Source organism: Erinaceus europaeus, chromosome 3, assembly GCF_950295315.1.
Source record: "Erinaceus europaeus chromosome 3, mEriEur2.1, whole genome shotgun sequence".
Lineage (NCBI taxonomy): Eukaryota > Metazoa > Chordata > Mammalia > Eulipotyphla > Erinaceidae > Erinaceus > Erinaceus europaeus.
In genome coordinates this window covers 30938261-30957362 of record NC_080164.1, presented here as the reverse complement: position 1 = coordinate 30957362, position 19102 = coordinate 30938261, and the positions used below count along the sequence as shown (strand labels likewise).

The window sequence follows — 19102 nt, the reverse complement described above, 5'->3', positions numbered from 1 at the left end:
GGAGTTGGAGCATGACTGCGCAGGCGCCAGAGGACCCAGACCCGCACTGCGCAGGCGTGAGGGGGCGGTAACTGGCAGTGCGCCTGCGCCTCGCGGAGCCGGCGGGCCAAGGAAGATGGCGGAGCAGGTTCCCAAGTCGGTGCTGTTTGTGTGTTTGGGTGAGAACGCGGCTGCGGCTGCAAGGCCCAGGGGCGCTGAGGCGGGGAGGAGACATGGGCGAATTGGGCGCCCTGGAACTGTTCGCACTCGCTAGCACTCTGCAGCTGGGACCCCCCCCCCCGATTGCCTCTCTGTGGGGTCTGAGACACCCCCTCTTCCAACTCTCCTGGGGTCTGAGACATCCCTCCCCATCCAGTCCCTCTGGGGTCTGAGACACCTCCCCATTCAGTCCCTCTGGGGTCTGAGACACCCCCCATCCAGTCCCTCTAGGGTCTCAGACACCCCCCATCCAGTCCCTCTGGGGTCTCAGACACCCCCCCATCCAGTCCCTCTGGGGTCTCAGACACCCCCCATCCAGTCCCTCTGGGGTCTCAGACACCCCCCATCCAGTCCCTCTGGGGTCTCAGACACCCCCCATCCAGTCCCTCTGGGGTCTCAGACACCCCCCCATCCAGTCCCTCTGGGGTCTCAGACACCTCCCCATCCAGTCCCTCTGGGGTCTCAGACACCCCCCATCCAGTCCCTCTGGGGTCTCAGACACCCCCCATCCAGTCCCTCTGGGGTCTCAGACACCTCCCCATCCAGTCCCTCTGGGGTCTCAGACACCTCCCCATCCAGTCCCTCTGGGGTCTCAGACACCCCCTCATCCAGTCCCTCTGGGGTCTCAGACACCCCCTCATCCAGTCCCTCTGGGGTCTCAGACACCTCCCCATCCAGTCCCTCTGGGGTCTCAGACACCCCCCATCCAGTCCCTCTGGGGTCTCAGACACCCCCTCATCCAGTCCCTCTGGGGTCTCAGACACCCCCTCATCCAGTCCCTCTGGGGTCTGAGACAACCGCCCCTGCAGCCTCTCTGGAGCTGGGACTCATGTGAGCACACCGGCCGGCTGACCTCCTTGGCTCATGCTTACCTGAAGTGCAAGCACCCGGGTTTGGGTTTCTTGGTTGTAAAAGGCAAATCTGGGAGATGTGGTTTGACATTTGTGTCACCAGCCCCAGTGCTAACATCTGTGCTCTGCATGAAAAGTAAGCCTTTTTTTTTCATAAGTAACCGTTCAAATACCACTAACTCATAACCAATTTCATCCTTTGAACGTTGATATTCACCTCCCTCACTCAAAATAGAATTCACTGTCCCTTTAGTATTCAGTATTTAGATTCTTTTTTTGCTGTAGTACTATCTGGCTGTAGTCCCGGTGCTTCCATCCTTTCTTCTTTCTCCTTAGAGGACAGCTAGAGCGTCAGCAGTCTAGTTTCTTAAAATATTCTGAGGACTGCATTTCCTGCTGGAGGTGACAGCAGTGTGTCCAGCCTGCTCTGCTCTGTTACCTTTGCTTCACACCCACTGGGCTCTCTCTGCCCTCACCAGCACGGCAGACACTTCATTTACCTGAGATAGTTGCTCTTTCTATGCATTGTTTTGCAATACGTCTGGAAAGCCCTTTTTCATTGTATTTTTTATTAAGGCCAAACCCAAAGAGCTTCCCTCCCACCCATGCTTGAGGTGGAATGTGTGTGTAGTACCTTTTATTCCATAAATGTTTTCATAAGCATTTGAGGGTCTCCTAGAGTGACAAGTGCATCTGGCACTCTTGAAAGCAGTATCTGATGCTTGAAGCAGTATCTGATGCTTATTTTTCATTTTAGCTCTAGTTTTAGGACATTGTGTCTCTTGGTATTTGAGAGGAAAAGTATAAAAGATCACTTTGCTTCACTTTGGAAGTAGCCTGTCATTTTTCATTTTCCTCCTTCTTTCCTTCCTTCCATTTCCTTCCCTCCATTCCTTCCTTTCACTTCCTTTCCTTCCTTTTTGAAGGCGCTGCTCAGCTTTGGCTCTTGGTTTACCAGGGGTTGAATCTGGACCTCTCACATATTATATATTTTAAGCTCTCCACTGGAGGCTGGCATAATCTTAAAATGTGTCAAACTGCACCTCAGGGTGGGCATCTCGTAAGACTCTTGCTTAGCGTGTTTATGTAGCATTGTTGATAATGCTGACATGTACCATGCTGACTGATGCAGGCAGCGGGTGTAAACCTATGTATGTCTATCTTTATTCTTTTTTAAAATTTTTATTTATTTATTTGTTATTGGATAGAGACAGAAATTGAGAGAGAAGGGGGAGATAGACACCAGCAGACCTGCTTCACCACCTGTGAAGCGACTCACCTGCAGGTGGGGAGCCAGGGGTCTGAACCAGGATCCTAACTGGTCCTTGCACTTTGCACCACGTGCGCTTAACCCACTGTGCTACCACCCAACTCCCATATGTCTGTCTTTAATCCAGTGCTTTTTGTTTAGCAACTACAATATTCCCAGGTACTATTTTAAGTCTTGATGATAGAGCCAAGAACAGAACAGACATAGGTCACTGCTCTTCGAACTCATCCTACCATCAACAATCTTGTGATTTGTCACCCAGTCAGCTGCTGTGTTGGGAAGGGCAAGCAGGAACAGGGCACAGAGTGGAGCAGTTTTAAGTAGAATGTTCAGGAAAGCCCCACCTGGCCATTGAGCAAAGCCTAGAAAGAAGTGAGGAACAAGCCTACCTAGGGCATTTTGGAAAAGCATCCAGAGCCCGGAGGAACTCAGGCAAAAGATTTTCAACTAGGAATGCTGGCTGTGATGAGAAAATGAACAAGGCACCACAGGGGCCAGGCCTGGTGACTGATGGCTCTTCCCAGCCAGGACCCTCACCTCAACCTGAGGACTTGAAGACACTCTCGAGTGACCACTTCTCAGGGTCTATAACTAGTACCTCTCTTGATGTGTAGGGGAGAAGTTGGTTCTTTATAACAGTTGAGTGCTTTGGGGCAGTGTCTGCGGACTTCCTCTGAACATCTAGACAGCAAGTGAACGCTGCTTCAAGACCACACCTCAGGTGCAGTGGGAAGCCGCTCAGGACAGTGTGTCTGCAGATGTGTTTGTAGACACTGGGTCTCAGTCCCATATACTTTCGTGTCACACTGTTATTCTGCTTGTGAGGGATTTTTTTAAAATATTAAGAAATATCAAAAACTATTGTTAGCTTTTTGGATGTACCCAAAAGAGGGGCCACGGGCCCTGGGTGTTTCAGCACCGGAGGAAAGTTCTTGTGAGGCGGTCTGAGTGAGACGAAGATTGGAAGGGCTTGAGCAGATGGGGATGTAGCCTAATGAACATTTACAGAGGAGCTTCCGGCTGCTGTGTGCAAGCTCGGCTGTGGCCAGGGCAGCAGGAAAGAGGTGTGTTCTGGGAAAGCAAGGCCCCCATGGTACAGGACAGTGAGAGCTGTATCTGAAACGGAAACATGCTAGTCCTTTGGAGGATTTGCGTATGACTTTTCAGACTGAAGTGTGGCGAAGCATCAGTTGCTTCCACATCTTGGCACAGCAAGTGTCAGGCAGAACAGAGCTGTGTTGGCAAGATGATGCAGAGTCTGTCACACCCTGGGGAGACAGAGAGGGGCCGTGCAGTTAATCAGCCTTAGCCAGCAGGATAGATGTGGTAATGCACATGTGACTGGCCCTGCCCTGCCATAAGATGGTAGGTACTGATAGGTGCTTTGTAATGTGCCACACTCTGCCAGAGCCCAGTGGCTTGGCGATCCTTGAACCTGCAGCTTTGGAAGTTATGAGCATCCTTGCAGGCCTGGAGGACTATCACTTGGAGGACCTGGCTCCTGACCCACAATCACCTGGGGTGGGCTTCAGTGTTGCCTGGTGTGTGTTTGGCCATTGTGATGCCTGCATACATTTGGTCTTTGTTGTGTTTTGTTTTGTTTTTTTTAGCAAATGCATCCTTATGGCATGCAGTAGCTAGAAAGGGGCACATTTTTAACTCCAGTCTCCTGCATTTCATCTTAAACTAGGCTAATTTGCAGCTTCACCGATTTCAGGTTATTAGTAGTATTTCAAGACACAGTGGTTTGGGCTTTTCTGATGTTTTTTTTCTGATGTCTTTGTCATTGTGCGCTGAGCACTTGATGGCTAGTGTCACTCGCTGTTCTAGGGCTGGTCAGTTACTTGCCACAGTTCTGCCTCCTGCTTGGCCGCTTTAGGTGTGAGGGGTGAGATCTGCCATGCACACATCCTCCACCACTCCTCATGCTTGCTCCCCCCTTTCTAGGTAACATCTGCCGATCACCCATCGCTGAAGCAGTTTTCAGAAAGCTTGTCACTGATCAGAACGTTTCAGATAATGTAAGTAGTGGTCTCAGAGTGGTCTCAGAGAGGCCTATCTGGATGTCTCAAGCATGAAATCCAATTTTTTTTTTCTCTGCAGTGGAGGATAGACAGTGCAGCAACATCCACCTATGAGTTAGGAAACCCTCCTGACTACCGAGGGCAGAGCTGCATGAAGAAGCACGGTGTGCCCATGAGCCACGTGGCCCGGCAGGTACCTCACTCAGCCTTGACCTTGACTATGTGTTCTGTGTTACAGTGGAGCATCGACAGCGGTGCTGTATCTGACTGGAACGTGGGCCGGTCCCCAGACCCGAGAGCTGTGAGCTGCCTAAGAAATCATGGCATTAGCACAGCCCATAAGGCAAGACAGGTAGAAAAGAACTTGCTTAAATTCTAATATGCAGATACCCAAGAGTGAGGGGGTCCATGTTTATCTATAGACACCACTGGCATTCCTGTTCTGAAAGACTTGCATGATCTTGAAGTTTACATGGGGAAAAGCATGTTTAAGTGCTTGGTTCATATTTGAGGGGCTCTGGACAAGACTCAAAAGGCCTATGTTGGCATCTCCTTGTTATTCCTACCTACAAATCTTACTTGCCAAACTGCTTCCATTCCATGTATACTGCTAGCATCAAGTTCTGTGATAAACACAAAAGCACACTTTCTGCTGAGTAGTGCCTTAGAAATGTAGGGTGCTGATATGACTGTGACTCACACTCTGCTTCCTAGCTATCCTACCTCTGCACCTGGATTCTGGAGTTTGACCCAGTCAGTAGAACATTCTCTTGAGGGTTGTATGTGTCTGCCTGATCCCACGTGGAGATAGCTTGCTGTGTGTGGTTGCCACACGCTTGGTGCTGTGGCAAAGACTGATGGTTCTGACTGAAGAAGCCAGAACTGTATGAACCCTCTTTTGCACCTCAGAGTTCTGGACTTCTAGGGGAAGAACCAGGGTTTAGTGGACACACCAGGGTTTGTAGGCAGGCACATGGACTTCTCTTACCAGTAGCTTGCTCCAGAACCTTCCATAACCACAGGGACCTGTGGTTTCTGCTAAAGAGACCAGCTTCATTTCTGCTATAAAAGCTTTTTATTTTTTAATTATAAAGTCCTTTAACTTCTGTTTGTTTCCTAACCTGTGTGTGGTCTCTGTGAACTCAGCCAGGCCATGGGCTGACCTCAGGACAGACTATGTCCAGGATTGGTTTTTCAAGCCTTGAGAACAAGAGGCCAAAAGTTCAGAGACTAGGTTATCAGATAAGTTTACCCATTTACAAGTCTGCTGGCACGTGAGAGCTGTACTGATGATAGTGCTTGAATCATAACTTGTAAGCTTGGATAAACACTCTTTAATCATACAAAGTTTTATCCTTACTGAAAGCTTTTTTAGTTATTTGCCATATAACATTTTATAGGTATGTCTGATCAATTTGTTCTCTGTTGTTACCTCTTTGGGCTAGGGAGTGGGCTAGGGCTAATAAACAAGTAGCAGAACTGGGATTTGTTCACTGATTTGATGCTATAATAAAAGCATACAGAAGGTAATTGAAAAATTCACAAAATGAAATTATAATAGAAACATTTTAAAATACATGAATGGTCTCAGTAGTCAGTGATGCGCAGGTAGTCTTAGACATAGATTACTGCGAGATCTGTGAGCTATTGTTAGCTGCATGTTGACAGTTTTACTATTTAAATGAGACCTACAGCCTGAAGGTGACATAAAGATGGAGCTCTGGACTTGCAAGTTTGAGACTCCAATTTCAGACTTTACTGCTTTGCACTCTTTCCTTCTTTCTTTTTAAAAGATCTTTATTTTGACCGGCATAAGGATCCTGGTTTGAGCCCCCGACTCCCCACCTACAGGGGAGTTGCTTCACAAGCGGTGAAGCAGGTCTGCAGGTGTCTTTCTCTCCCCCTCTCTGTCTTCCCCTCCTCTCTCCATTTCTCTCTGCCCTATCCAACAGTGACATCAATAACAACAATAAAACAAGGGCAACAAAAGGGAATGAATAAATAAATATTTTTTAAAATTTTTTAAAAATATCTTTATTTTATGTTATTTTATTAATGAAAGGGATAGAAAGAGAACCAGAGTATCACTCTGGTAAATGTGCTACCAGGGATCTGAACTCAGGACCTCATGATTGAGAGCCCAGTGCTTTACACCACCTCTTACACCACATGCTCTGGACTCTTTCGCTCATGAAAAGATTTTTTCCCACCAGGATTTTTTTTTTTCTTCCTTGATAGTGAGAGGCAAGAGAGAGAAACTGAGGAGAAACATCTTCAGCACTGCTCCACCACCTGTGAAATTTGGGACCAGGTGCCTGAAGCCAAGTCCTCAAGCATGGTGATCTGTGCACTCTACCAGGTGCACCATTGCCCAGGTCCTAAAAGATTTTTATGTGATAAATATATAATAAAACGGCACAATTGGAGTATTTTAAATACATGTGCCTTAAAAAAAACAAAGTTACAAAAATATTAATTAAAAAAAGCTTCGAGGGTCGGGTGGTAGCGCAGTGGGTTAAGCACATGTGGCACGAAGTACAAGGGCTAGCCTCACCCCCCAGTGAGCACACTGTCCCCAGAACCTTCTCTCCCTGCTCCCTGCTACCTCCCTCTTGCTCCTCCAGGGACCTGGTCTAAGAATGAAGGGAAACGGGGATTAAATTGTGGGATCTAAATGTGGATTCTGAGCTACCCTTTGTTATTTCAGAAACTCACGGTGAAGGTAACTCACCTGCGAGAGGCCCCCTGTTAGTGTTATGTTATGTGCACATAACTCGGGTTTGAATCTTGGTCTCACCACACTGGGGGCATTCCACTGCTGTAGTGTCTCTCCCTCTCTCTCGCTCTAAAGACTCCTACTTGGAGCAGTGAGGTCCCACTGATGACAAAAACAAACAAAAGTTGACAGTAAACTTATGTTGGTGTAGTGTACTACTTTATGATTTTAACTAGAGACTTTGTGATATATAATACTTTTGCAATACAATTTTTGGAAATAGCTTAGTGATAGCTTCAAATATTGCAACCTTTGAAAATAATTGTTTTGGGGAGTCAGGCCGTAGTGCAGTGGGTTAAGCGCACATGGCGCAAAGCGCAAGGACCGGCTCAAGGATCCCAGTTCGAGTCCCTGGCTCCCCATATGCAGGGGAGTCGCTTCATAGGCGGTGAAGCAGGTCTGAGGTGTCTTTCTCTCCCCCTCTTTGTCTTCCCTTCCTCTCTCGATTTCTCTCTGTCCTATCCAACAACGACATCAATGACAACAACAATAATAACTACAACAATAAAAGCAACAAGGGCAACAAAAGGGAAAATAAATAAATATTTTAAATTTTTTTAAAAAAGAAAATAATTGTTTTGTATCTCTTAGGCCTGACTAGTATAAAAATAAACACTATGTTTTCACTTATTTTAGATTACCAAAGAAGACTTTGCCTCATTTGACTACATACTATGTATGGATGAAAGCAATCTGAGGTAATCACATGCTGAAAGATGTTTCTGTTCAACTCTCGGTTTACTAGTATATTGCTGGGCTGGGCTAGCTTCACGGGCAGTAGAGAGACGACCAGGGACTCATGGCTGAGCTGGGAAGCAGTATCTCGTTTATTAATCAGATACATCACCTTTTATGCATCTCTTCACCAGAAGTGGCAAGGGAAAGGAAATGACTAGGAGGGGGGCGGAGCAGAAAAAGAGTGGGAACAGAACATAGAAAGCTTCCTTCTAACCGATGGGGATTAAACCAATACCCTGCAGGCAGGTCGGGACCCAGGTAAAACAGTGATTATGTAAATAGACCACATTGTAAGTAATACAAGCAAACCTAATGTGATGATCAAAACAGATGGTCTTATAAGCAGAATTTAGAAGCATACCAACAGTATATCAGCCTGCTTGTTGTCCAATGAAACTTATCTTAAGCTTTCAGTAGGTAGTGGTATTAACAGTATACAGATTTAGTAGCATAGGATGTGGAGTTCCTGGAAGTAGGTAAGAGAGGGGATGTGGGCATGTTTGCCAAGGTGTGCACTGGGGTGAGGGCCAGTCAGCTGGCTTGCCAGGCTAAGGGTACAGTTTTGGATGTCTGATGTGTGTGTGTGTCTGCCTTTCTCATCTTATTTCTCCCATGACCACTCCCGCCCCTGAAATCAAGAATGACAGGAAGGAAAGTTCTCACATCATTTAAATTATCGATGGCCTTAGCTTATGTAGAAACAAGTTCAAGCTGGCCTGTCAGACGTGGGTCTGATCACAGCGTGATGACCTCCCACGTGGCAGCGCCTCAGCCTGGGCCGTGTCAGTCCTGCTCATCTACGAGGAGGCAGCCCATGGAGCTTGCTTGGAGGAGGCCACCGTTGGGTTGTGTGTGTGCGCCACGCCACGGCACTGCAGCTGCTATCTAAGCTCCCCTTCATGTCCCGCCACCCGCTTGTCCTCCCAGTGCCATGGAGCATGGGAGCACTGAGGACTCAGGCTATACTACTTCTACCCTCCTGAGTGAGACTCCCTGTCTGATGTGGGCATTAAGTGGCATTAAGCCAAGCAGCAGGTGGCACAGTGTGGCCACAGCAGAAACTGGTTGACAGAGTCATGCACATGCGAGCAGACACTCATCAGGGAAGGGTCTTCCTACTGTTGAGTCTCCATGCTGACTCTCTGCTGATCCTGTTTCTACTTTTTGTTTCTACTTCTGATTTTTAGTTATTTGTTTTCTTTTCACTGTTCTCTCCCAACAGGCCATGTATGTCAGCAGTGTTGCTGTGAGGGAGTCTCTGCTCTCTGCTAGCCAGGTGCCCAGGCTCAGTGTATACTCAGCAGTGTCTCAGGGCAGAGTCTCCTGGATGGTCCTCCCTCTGGGTCAGGATGCCTCTGTCCCCCACAGAGTCTCAAGGCATCCATGAACTCTTAGTGACTGAGTCCTTGCTCAGTCCTGTGACAGCTGTCAGCTCCTGTCTTTGAGTGCTCAGTTTCCTCTTAAACGAGGTCACTTTTGCTGGATTTGGATAAGGATGTTTCATAAAACCCTAGCAGATGTTCCTATTTAACTTGAAACCATAGATCAGAGAACTAAGTTCATGTTTCAATTTTACAGAGATCTGAATAGAAAAGGTAATCAAGTTAAAAACTGCAAAGCTAAAATTGAACTGCTGGGAAGCTATGACCCACAGAAGCAGCTAATCATCGAGGATCCCTATTATGTAAGTAGCGGCTCACCATGTCCAAGCACTCCCGCACGGGGGGTGGGGAGGCCTGCAGCCGACCTGTGTCCTGACTATCCCTCCCCACCCTTCCAGGGCAATGACTCCGACTTTGAGACTGTCTACCAGCAATGTGTGCGCTGCTGCCGAGCCTTCCTGGAGAAGGCCAGCTGACCCTCCCACTGCCGCTCCCCACGTTAGTCTTCCTTCCGTCTCTCACCTAGCAGATGTCTAGGGAACTGTGTGATGTGTGCAGAAAGTAATAAATACTGGTTTCAGATACAGACGGGGTACAGTAATCGACTGAAAATAGTTGAGCTTCATACCTGGCTAGTTACAGATGGAAATGGCCATGATAAAGGACAGCCACCCGCAGACCCAATGCAGCGTCCACCAACCCAAGACGAGGGCCTGTGCCAGGTCATGTCTGCCTAGTTTGCTGTGTGCCGGGTGAAGCCTGTGTGAGGTGTGCAGGACACTGAGCAGGTGGCCTGCTAGGTATCCTTCCACCCACACCAAGGTAGACCCCCCTCCCTGGACTGCCAGTCCCTCTGTGGACCTTGCAGCTCCTGCACGCCTGTTTTATCAGAGGTTTGGGGTCTGTCTCTGCACCGCTTCTCACACTTAAGACTGTGTTCCTCTGGTCTGTTTTGTATCTAGCCAGTTCCTGCTCACCCCTGCAGCTTGCTGCCCCTGCAGTCCTGCACATAGCAGGGAGAGTGCTGGATGGGAAAAATGCTTTGGTATTGGAGAGAGTTTGTGTGAGATTGCATTTGATTGGCCCTTGGTTCTGTGTAGGCACCTCCCTGTGGAGTACTGAAGGGCATTGCTGGGGGCAAGGGTAGTGACTCCTGACTGTGGGTCATTCATAACCCAACAGAGCCCAGTTCATATCAGCCTCCTCCCTCCTCTGGGGTCAGAGGATCTATAGGTCACAGCCCTGACGTGGGGATTTGAAGTAGCAGCTGCCTGGGGTGGGTGCCTTCTGCATGTGGCGGCTTGGGGCCCTGTGGGGACAAGCAGTCCTGGTGGGGCCTGGTGTGTCTTGCATCCTGATGTGAGGGCCTGCTGGGGTGTGCAGCTCTAAGCTTGCCCTGAGCTGTGGAGGCAGGCAGTGCCGAGTCTACACCAGGCTCCCAGACAGAAGTCCCAGGTGGGATTCCTCCATGAACCTGTTACTCTAAAAGCTTTCTTTGCTCATGTAGACTTCAGGGGTTCAATAGATTGAGAATTTAATGATGGCCACCCTAAAATGCAAGAGTTGAGGGAAGACTAAGTAGCCAAGTATAGTTGGAAAATAGGGCGAAGCAAGTCCACCACAGAAATGATCGCCCTAGAATTGCTGAGTCATCCTAACAGAAGTCACAAAAAGGATCCAACAGGACACAAAGCACATCCATGAGTATATCCCTGTAGCTGCTGTGGTATTGTGTTTAGATCTAAAATCGGATCCTCAGCTTATCCTACACACGTCCTGGAGAACAGACTCACTGCTGTGCTGGCTTCACAGTCAAACTGGTTCAAAATATATCTGGCTGTGAAAATCCTCCGAGCTTCATATTTGTATGGTTACCAGTTCACACAGAAAATATGGCAACAATCTCATTTGAAGTATTTATTATTAGATACATTATTGCCTCTACTATCCAAATTCAAATTTACTTCCCTTATAAGAATTGTTAGCCTTTGTTCACTTATTTATGCCTTGATTCTTAAGATCTCTTCATAGATCTGGAAATCATGCGTTTCTAACTATAAACTTGCTAGGAAGGAGTCAGTGAAGATTTGTTATAACAAACAATTCATTTATTGTGTTTATTTACAGTATTTACATATTGCACAATACCTGAATACTTTTTTACATTTATCATACAAAGGAGCAATGAAATTAGCCAGGGTATGTTCACAGATTCACACTTTGCTGTCTCTGAAACACCACTGAAATGTTTTTTCCATGCAGTTCTAAGTAATATTCTGGGAACCTAAAGTAATAAAAATATCAGATCATACCATATAGTATATGAAAATATAGTTTGATTCTGCATATGTTTCTAAAGAAATATCTATGATTTTGCCTAGTTGGGACGTGAGCTGTCTCATGTTATAGAGCACTGCACAAAATGTGGAGCATTCTCAGCTTTTCCAGTTACAAGTGCTAGGTTGGGCAGCTGGCTCACTGAACAGATACTGCAAACAGTGTCCACAGTGTATAAAACTCAAGTCAAAGGAATTATGGAAGAGTCTGCAAAAATAAATCTCTTGTTCAGCAGGGACTGTCCATCTTGTAGCAGACTGCTCCCTGTGGTCTCCAAGGCACTTCTCAATGTTCGTTGGGGGCGGCTCCTGCCACAGGCACCTCTGAAAAACACATCAGCTCAGAACCTTGCCACTTCCTGTGAGCAGTTCTACAGGGTCTACAAGCTGTGTTACGTGCTCTAGAGGTCAGAAATCTCAGAGTGCATGTCTTTGTGTTGTGAAATGGTTTGTAGTCTACAGTGGAGAGGAATTCAGTTCCAGGCTGCTGCCTGCCTGCTACACAGGAGTGATATCACCATAAGTTCCATGAGCTCTCATATCCATAGTTGTTGAGTTTCAGCAGTTCTGAGAAGACTTTTCACCTTAGCTCTAACGGGTTTGCAAAGGAATCATCAAGAATAAGATGTTACTGAGAATAAGCCCCATGAACCACTGGACTGCTATTTGTTTTATGTATTTATTTATATTTTTTTGCTATTTGTTTTCAAGATCATGATAAACTGAAGGTGATGAAGGTTAGGCTGAATTTTCTAGATTGTATTAGATTGTTAATCTGTTATTTTTACTTACACTCTCAAGTGCAGACCACCCCTGCAGGCAGAGTGAGTGTGTGTGTGTGTGTGTGTGTGTGTGTGTGTGTGTGTGTGTGTGTCTAAGGGCCAGGCCTCCACAGTGTCCTGGCTGCAGCAGTGGGTTTAGGAGGTCAAGAAGGATGGCACAGAGGTGCTGTCTCTGAGCCTCAGACCCCCTTCCCAGCTTCCCCTTGAAGACACTGAAGGGGGAGGGTGTGTCCACTTTTCCCCTGCCACTGTCAGGTCAAGACGTTTGGCCAGTGTGTTGTTGCCTCAGGAAATGTAGTAAGACCACACTGCAGTGGCCTCCACAGGGTCTCACTTGGAACTTAGTGGAGCATGTGTTCCCTCCTGGACAAGTACAAGAGTAAACCCATGTCCATGATACTTGGGGCCAAGAGGGTGGCCCTTGGCTCCCACTGTGGTCATTGGTGTCCCAGCTGCAGCACTGGGACACAATGGTCAGAGAACTGGCAGGAGTCTGGCCAGCAACCCTTGGCCTGACTACCCGTTTGTGAGAAGCGTGTGTGAGGGCAGCTGGAGGGGTGGGAGACGATGTGCTTCATGGATTTGCACTCTCCCCAGCATTTCTCCTTGAGACTCGAGAGTATTCATTACTCTAAAAGGACAAAGTTCTGGTTCTGGGGAGACAGCTCAGCTTATTAGAGCTCTAGTTTCACAAGTTCATAAGCCTAAGGCTCCAGAAGCTGCAGATTCAATCCCCAGCACTCCTGGAGCTGAGCACTTGTAATCAGCTAATAAACCTTAAGAGAAAGAGGGCACCAAGAAGTGGCGCGGTCACTTGAACATACACATTATCATGCACAAGTTCCTAGAGGTTTGAGCCTCCATTATGCACAAGGACCTGGGTTCAAGCCCCCACTCCCCACCTCCAGGGGGAGCTTCGTGAATGGCGAAGCAGCTGTGTTTCTCCCTCTCTATCGCCCTTGCACCTCAGTTTCTCTCTGCTATGAAGCAAAAAGGAGGAGCGCGAGGAGCAGTGGATTCATAGTTCCAGCAATAACCCTGATGGAATAAAAGTAATAACACACAGTGCCCTATGCCACATGGACAGTGAGGGCAGCAGTGTCTTCAGGCAGGGACAGTGAGACTCCTCCAAGAGGCAGCACCTCAGGACGTATGTGCCATGGCCACCGCCCAGATCTTGTCAGGAAATTGTGAGGATGTGGGTCTGACCCTCTCATAGTCTGTGTCCACAGGCAGGGGTCCACCAAGTGTCAGTGTGGGGACACCACCTGACCACACTGGCACCAGGAAGGTGGCTAGAACCCCTTTTCACCAATGTCCCAGATGGCCGTGTGGAGCTGAGCCTGCTGTGTGCCTGACTGGTTGGCGCACACCCACCCGCCTCAAGAGGCCGGGGTGAAGGCTGACTGGTGAGATGAGGAGGTGCATCTGCTTTCTCAGAAGCAGAAGCTGAGAAAATTTAACTGAGGGAAACATGACAAGGACAGTGCTCTCTCACGTTCAGACAGGACAGCCCAGTGCCATAGGAGTCAGCGACACTGAGGAGCCGGCCAGTGTGAAGGCTGCTCTGGACACTGGTTCAGCAGGTCCAAGACTGCAGCTGACCCATGGGCATCTCGGGAGCACAGCTCTGCACCAGGCCATGGGGACAACAGGCCGACTTGAACCCTGCGCCAGGGTCGGAGCTAGTCTGAGTGCTCCACCAAGCTGCCGGCGCCACAGAATGGGGTGTCTGAACTCCAGGGGAGGTTCTGAATCCCGGGGTGGGGCGCATACACCCACTTACCTCACCCCTCCATGCACATGGGGCTGACAGCCAGCCTCGTGAGGAGCCGGGCACACCTCTTGTAGTCTAGGATGGAAACAAAGCCCAAGTTAGTAGCAGACCTTTTTCAAGTGTGTCAGCTGCTAAAGCCACCCAGTTCCTTACACAACCTGATTCCCGGGAAGCAGGGTGAACACTGCAGGAAGTCACCTGCAGATGGGAGCCCCCAGCTATTGAGTGAATAACTGATAGCACTTCAGGGTCTGTAGCATCTCAGAGCAGAGGGTGAATCATGAGGCCTGGGAATTAGGGGGTGGTAGCCCTGCTCCCCTGTCCTCTGCCCACTGTCTCCAAGGTTGCCCCAGCTCATCTAGAGATCTCTCTAGCTTCACTTTACTGCACAAGGCCCTGCTTTATGCTAACACAGTTCTGTACAAGCTGCAGCCTTCTGTATAAATGCATATAGAAACAGGTAAGGGAGCCAGACGGTGGCACCTCTGGTTAAGCACACACGTCAGAAACAGGTAATAACTGGAAGCTGAGGGTTGGGAGGGGATGTTAGATACCACAATGGTTATACAAAGAGACTCATGCCTGAGGCTCCAAAGTCTCAGATTCAGTCCCCTGCACCACCATAAGCCAGAGCTGATAAGTGCTTTGGGAAGAAGGAGGTGAAGGAACAGCTGGAGGAGGAGGAAGCAGCTCAGGGCCATAGGATAGCTCACCTGGGTAGTGGCATGCTTTGCCGTATGCCACTACCCCAGCCACCACCACACTGGGGAAAGCCTCTGTGTTGTAGTGTCTTTCCTTTTCTCCCTCTGTCTATCTCTATGCCTCTATCTGAAGAAGTTGGGCTGGAGTGATGAAGCCCCAGCCATGAAAAGGCAGAGGGGCAGAAAGAGCTGGGGCCATGTGTGCCTCCGTTTCCCCTGATGTTCCGACAACGGCCGCCTCAGAAGGTAAGTAAGGCTTCCTGAGGCTGTAAAGGACATTCCTCGTCTGAAGCTCATGGAAAGCTGCAGAGTTTTTTTGTTTTTTTTTTTTTAACTTCCTGGAGTTTATATTCCAAGAGTCACAGACCCCGCTTAAACACAGGAGCCTGGGTGAGTGACATCTGAGCCCAGGTTCAGTGCTCAGCCTCTCAGAAGCTAAACAAATTAAACAAGTCTTGAACATAAAATGGGAGTGTTCAACTCAACCAGAAGTTGTGATAAGTTGCCATAAAACACATGACACTGAGACGCCACACAAACAGCATATCCTCACTGGCAGAAGGAGGAGGGAGCTGTGGGGAGGCTGGAGGAGGGAGGGAGAGGGACCAGGGACTGGAATCTTCCCTGCTGTGCAGCCACACTCTTCCTCACCCTCTGGAGGCCTGGCCTCACCTGTCTTCTCAGCCAGGCTGCACACACAGGGTCATTAGCTGAAGGCTTTGTGCAGCAGGCAAGGCAGGACTGGAAGACCTAGTGTTGGCTCTGGGCAGGGTTAGAGTGTACACGTTACAGTGCACAGGAACCAGGTTCAAACCCCAGGTCCCCACCTGCAGAGGGAAGCTTCGCCAGAGGTAAATGCAGATATCTATCTCTTCCACTCTCTACCTCCTTCCCTATAGATTTACCTGTCTGTCTCTATCCAATAAATAAAACTAAAAAGAGCTAAGGTATTCAAAGGAAAATAAAAAGCTGGTGTCACTTGAAGCCCGGGAACCTCACTTATGTCACAAGAGGACAGGGGACCTCACTCATGCCACAGGGACCTTATGTCATGGGAGCCCTAGTGTCCTCACTTGTGTCACAGGAGGACTGGGAACTTCACTCATTTTACAAAAGCCCTAGGGGCCTCATTCATGTCACAGGGACCCCATCATGTCACAGAAGCCCTGGGGCCCTCATGTTACAGGAGCTCTGACATCTCCCTATGAGGTATTCTCCGTGGTTCCTTTCAGTCTGACACCCAAGGACTTAGTGGCATCATAACTTAAAGCGGATTTGAGGGCCCATCTCCTGTCTCATTCTTGGGGGCTGAGCATGGAATCCAGGGAAGCAGCCCCAGATGGAAAAGGATGGATGGACATGCCTCAAGGCCTTTTAAATTCCAAATCCATGATCTAGTTAGTATTGGAGGACAGTTAACTGAAAGATGATCACTTTTAAACATGAAAAGGGAAGTTATCTGACATTGGTGACTCACACAGATGGTGGTCACCTTCAGAGGAGGAGGGGGGGATGCCAGGGAGGGTGTGGGGAAGTGGGAGCAGGGGTAGATCTGGGGACTGTGGCTCCAGTGTTGGCTGCTTTGCCACCTGGCATGGAGCAGATCCGGAGTGGGTGCAGGGGCCTTGGTGTTTGCGAGAACCTCAGCGCTCTGGCCTTGCAAGGTTGCTTCCTGGAGCCCACACTCTCTTTTTATGTGTGTGGGTGGGGGGGGGCAGCACACATGGACCCTTGGGGTCCTCTCTAAGCTCTCCGGTGATGCTGGACAAGCTCATCAAAGTTGGAGCTCCTACAAAAAACTGGCCCTAGCAGATGTCACAAGAGGCCACTTCGGGAGAAATAAGATACATTTTGGTATGAATAAACACCAAAAAGTTGCAGCTGAGAGCAAGACCGGGAATCAACTCTGCATTTCTGAGTTAGCATGAAGCCAACCAGAACAGCAGAAACAGCAACGGCATTCTTGGTCATGCTTCCTGATGGGGGTGGGGCACTCCTTCCTCTGCCGCTCTGGGCCACCATTCAGCAGCTCCTCAGCATCTGGGTAACTGTCACAGCGGAGCAAATACAGGCGTGGGGCCAGACGTCATAAACAAACAGGGACGTGAATGGGACACATGGCCCATGCCAAGAGCTGATTAAGTCTAGTGGATGTAAATAATTCCCATTTGGCATCAGCTCTGCAGGATTTGGTTATCTTGCTCCCCCACTGCTCATGGGGTGAGGAGGGAGCATGGTGCGGGGACATGGGAAGAGCACACAGCCCCATCACTTACATGCGGGGATGGTGCAGTCTCGGGTGTTGTGGTAGAGCCTGTGGAAGTGCTTGCTGCACTTGGGGCCGAAGTACAGGGGTCCTGGAGCAGAGAAGAAGCAGAGGCTGAAGGTCCAGTGGGCAGCTGGTGGAGGGGGGGCAAAGGAGAGGTAGGGATGGGGTGCAGGAAACTTACCTGTGAGGTGTTTTAGAAATTTGTCCTTCATCCTTAGATCACGAGGAACAATTTCTGTGCGAGGCAAAATAAATTCATCATTGTGTTGCCAGAAAGAAGCTTTCTTCCTGTGATTTTTAAATGCCTGCTACGCAAAGTTATTGGAAACTACATGAATCCTATCACATTGCAGCAGATGGAGCCTCTGCTCCCGAGTGTCTTCTGGGGGGAGGGAGGGGAGGTGGCAAATTGCACCTTAGATCTAGTGACTACTCACAGAACTGTAACACTGTCCTGTCCACCAGAAAAACAGCGCTGGTGAGAGGGTCTCATAGGAGTGTGTGTGTGTGTGTGTGTGTGTGTGTGTGTGTGTGTGCGCGTGCGCCCGTTGGGTGGATGTGGGGGGTCACTTTTAGATGTCTTCATTTTGGAGAGCTTAGAAATCAAATTCCATATCTCTCAGTGTTCTAAAAAGAAAACTTGATCCTTTAAAGCAAGCATTTGCTACAGAACTTGACCTTCTGTAGGTCCACTCTAGGAAGAGTTGAGTGTCTCCAGAGTCCCCTGTCTGGAGGGAGGGAGAGGGCTGGGCTCAAGCTTCAGCACCGGGATTCCCAATCCAGGCTCCTCAACCTGACCGCTACCCAGGCCCCCCTAGGTCACTACACTTGTGTATGTGGGTGCTCCTTACTTACAAGGTTCCAACTTTTCCCAAGCACCCCCTTCACTGACTGCTCACTTTATCTGTAAAAAGTGCCTGGACTGATTGAGTGGAGAAGCATCTACTGCTTTCCTCAGAAGTCTCCCCAGGCGCCTCTGGGAAGGCCCTGGGGGGAGGGGGCTCTGCAACATTTTTGTAGAAACTGCTTTACTGAAACTGCTTTACATTTCCAGAACAACAGATAACAGTTGCGCCCAAACCTCAGACCGGTCAGCGAGCACAGACCCCAGGGCTGGGGGTCAGGGCTGGAATAGGGCTGGGACGGGGAAAACTTCTTGCTCCTCATGCAGATTCTGGGGTTCCCGCCTGGGCCCTGCAGTGCTGCCCGCCCGCGCCCCGTCCAGCCCGGCTCACCCACGCGCTGCTCGTCGGGCTCCGGAGCGTCCTCTGGGGCTCCGGGCAGAGGCGGCCGCTCCGCCTCGCCCGCCTGGAAGCGCTTCAGTTCCAGCACGACCTCGGCCAGCAGCCGCAGCAGCGAGTGTCGCTCGGCCGCCCCGGGAGGCTCCGCGCCGCGCCCCGCAGCCCCCAGCACCAGCAGCAGCGCGAGCAGCAGCGGGCGCCCCGGGCCGTGCATCGCGCAGGAGGGGCCGGCGGGTAGAGTCCGGGGGTCAGCGGGGAGAAACCGTAGGTCAGCAGTGGTCAGCGGCTGGCGCGGACCCGGGGATCCCCTTGTGCCCCTGGCTCCAGCCCCGCTCCGCAACTTCCCGGCCGGCGGGACCAAGGAGCCCGCAGCAGCCCGCGCCCCGCCCGGCCACACCTGCCCACGGCCACCTGCGGCGCGGGAGCCGGAGCGCGGGGCGAGTGAGGGCGCGGGTCTGCGGCCGCCGGCTGCGCCTCTTATGCCCGCGCTTCCCCGCGCCCCTCCGGCCGGCCGCGAACTGGCAGCGCGGGGAGCGGAGCCCCGATCGCCAGCCCCCCGCCCCGCCCGCCCTCCGCTCCGCCCCCGCACCCCCCCGCCCCCTCCCCGCCGCTCCTGTCACTTGTGACGGGAGGAGAAGAAACGCCTTTGCCAGGAACGGGCTGTTTTTGTCTAAATGTGGATCCCCGCGACTAAGCGGGCGCTGCCGGCCGCTTCGCTAGTCCCGGGGGGCTGCATGCGCCGATCGCAGCCCAGGTT

At 50.1% G+C, this 19102-nt stretch overlaps 2 protein-coding genes across 4 annotated transcripts; one reads left to right on the top strand and one right to left on the bottom strand.

Annotated features, from left to right (window-relative positions):
* The first annotated feature begins 24 nt into the window (after positions 1–24).
* ACP1 (acid phosphatase 1) lies at positions 25–9823 on the top strand. 2 transcript variants are annotated; one of them, XM_016191191.2, is made up of 6 exons: positions 25–158; positions 4267–4340; positions 4582–4695; positions 7756–7817; positions 9436–9541; positions 9638–9823. In XM_016191191.2, exons 1-6 carry the CDS (start codon positions 116–118, stop codon positions 9713–9715), a joined length of 477 nt encoding a protein of 158 aa, XP_016046677.1. In that variant the 5' UTR covers positions 25–115; the 3' UTR covers positions 9716–9823. The 2 variants fall into 2 exon arrangements, with proteins under 2 accessions (XP_016046677.1, XP_007529905.2); XM_007529843.3 differs by lacking the exon at positions 4582–4695 and adding an exon at positions 4423–4536.
* Positions 9824–11325: 1502 nt separating this feature from the next.
* ALKAL2 (ALK and LTK ligand 2) lies at positions 11326–18901 on the bottom strand. 2 transcript variants are annotated; one of them, XM_060186976.1, is made up of 5 exons: positions 18340–18901; positions 17286–17339; positions 17112–17192; positions 14144–14209; positions 11326–12166 (listed from the first exon to the last, which is right to left on the bottom strand). In XM_060186976.1, the coding sequence occupies exons 1-4, from the start codon at positions 18557–18559 to the stop codon at positions 14145–14147; spliced, it is 420 nt and encodes a 139-aa protein (XP_060042959.1). In that variant the 5' UTR covers positions 18560–18901; the 3' UTR covers positions 11326–12166; position 14144. The 2 variants fall into 2 exon arrangements, with proteins under 2 accessions (XP_060042959.1, XP_007529917.1); XM_007529855.2 differs by having other exon boundaries at positions 11326–11899.
* Positions 18902–19102: the final 201 nt, after the last annotated feature.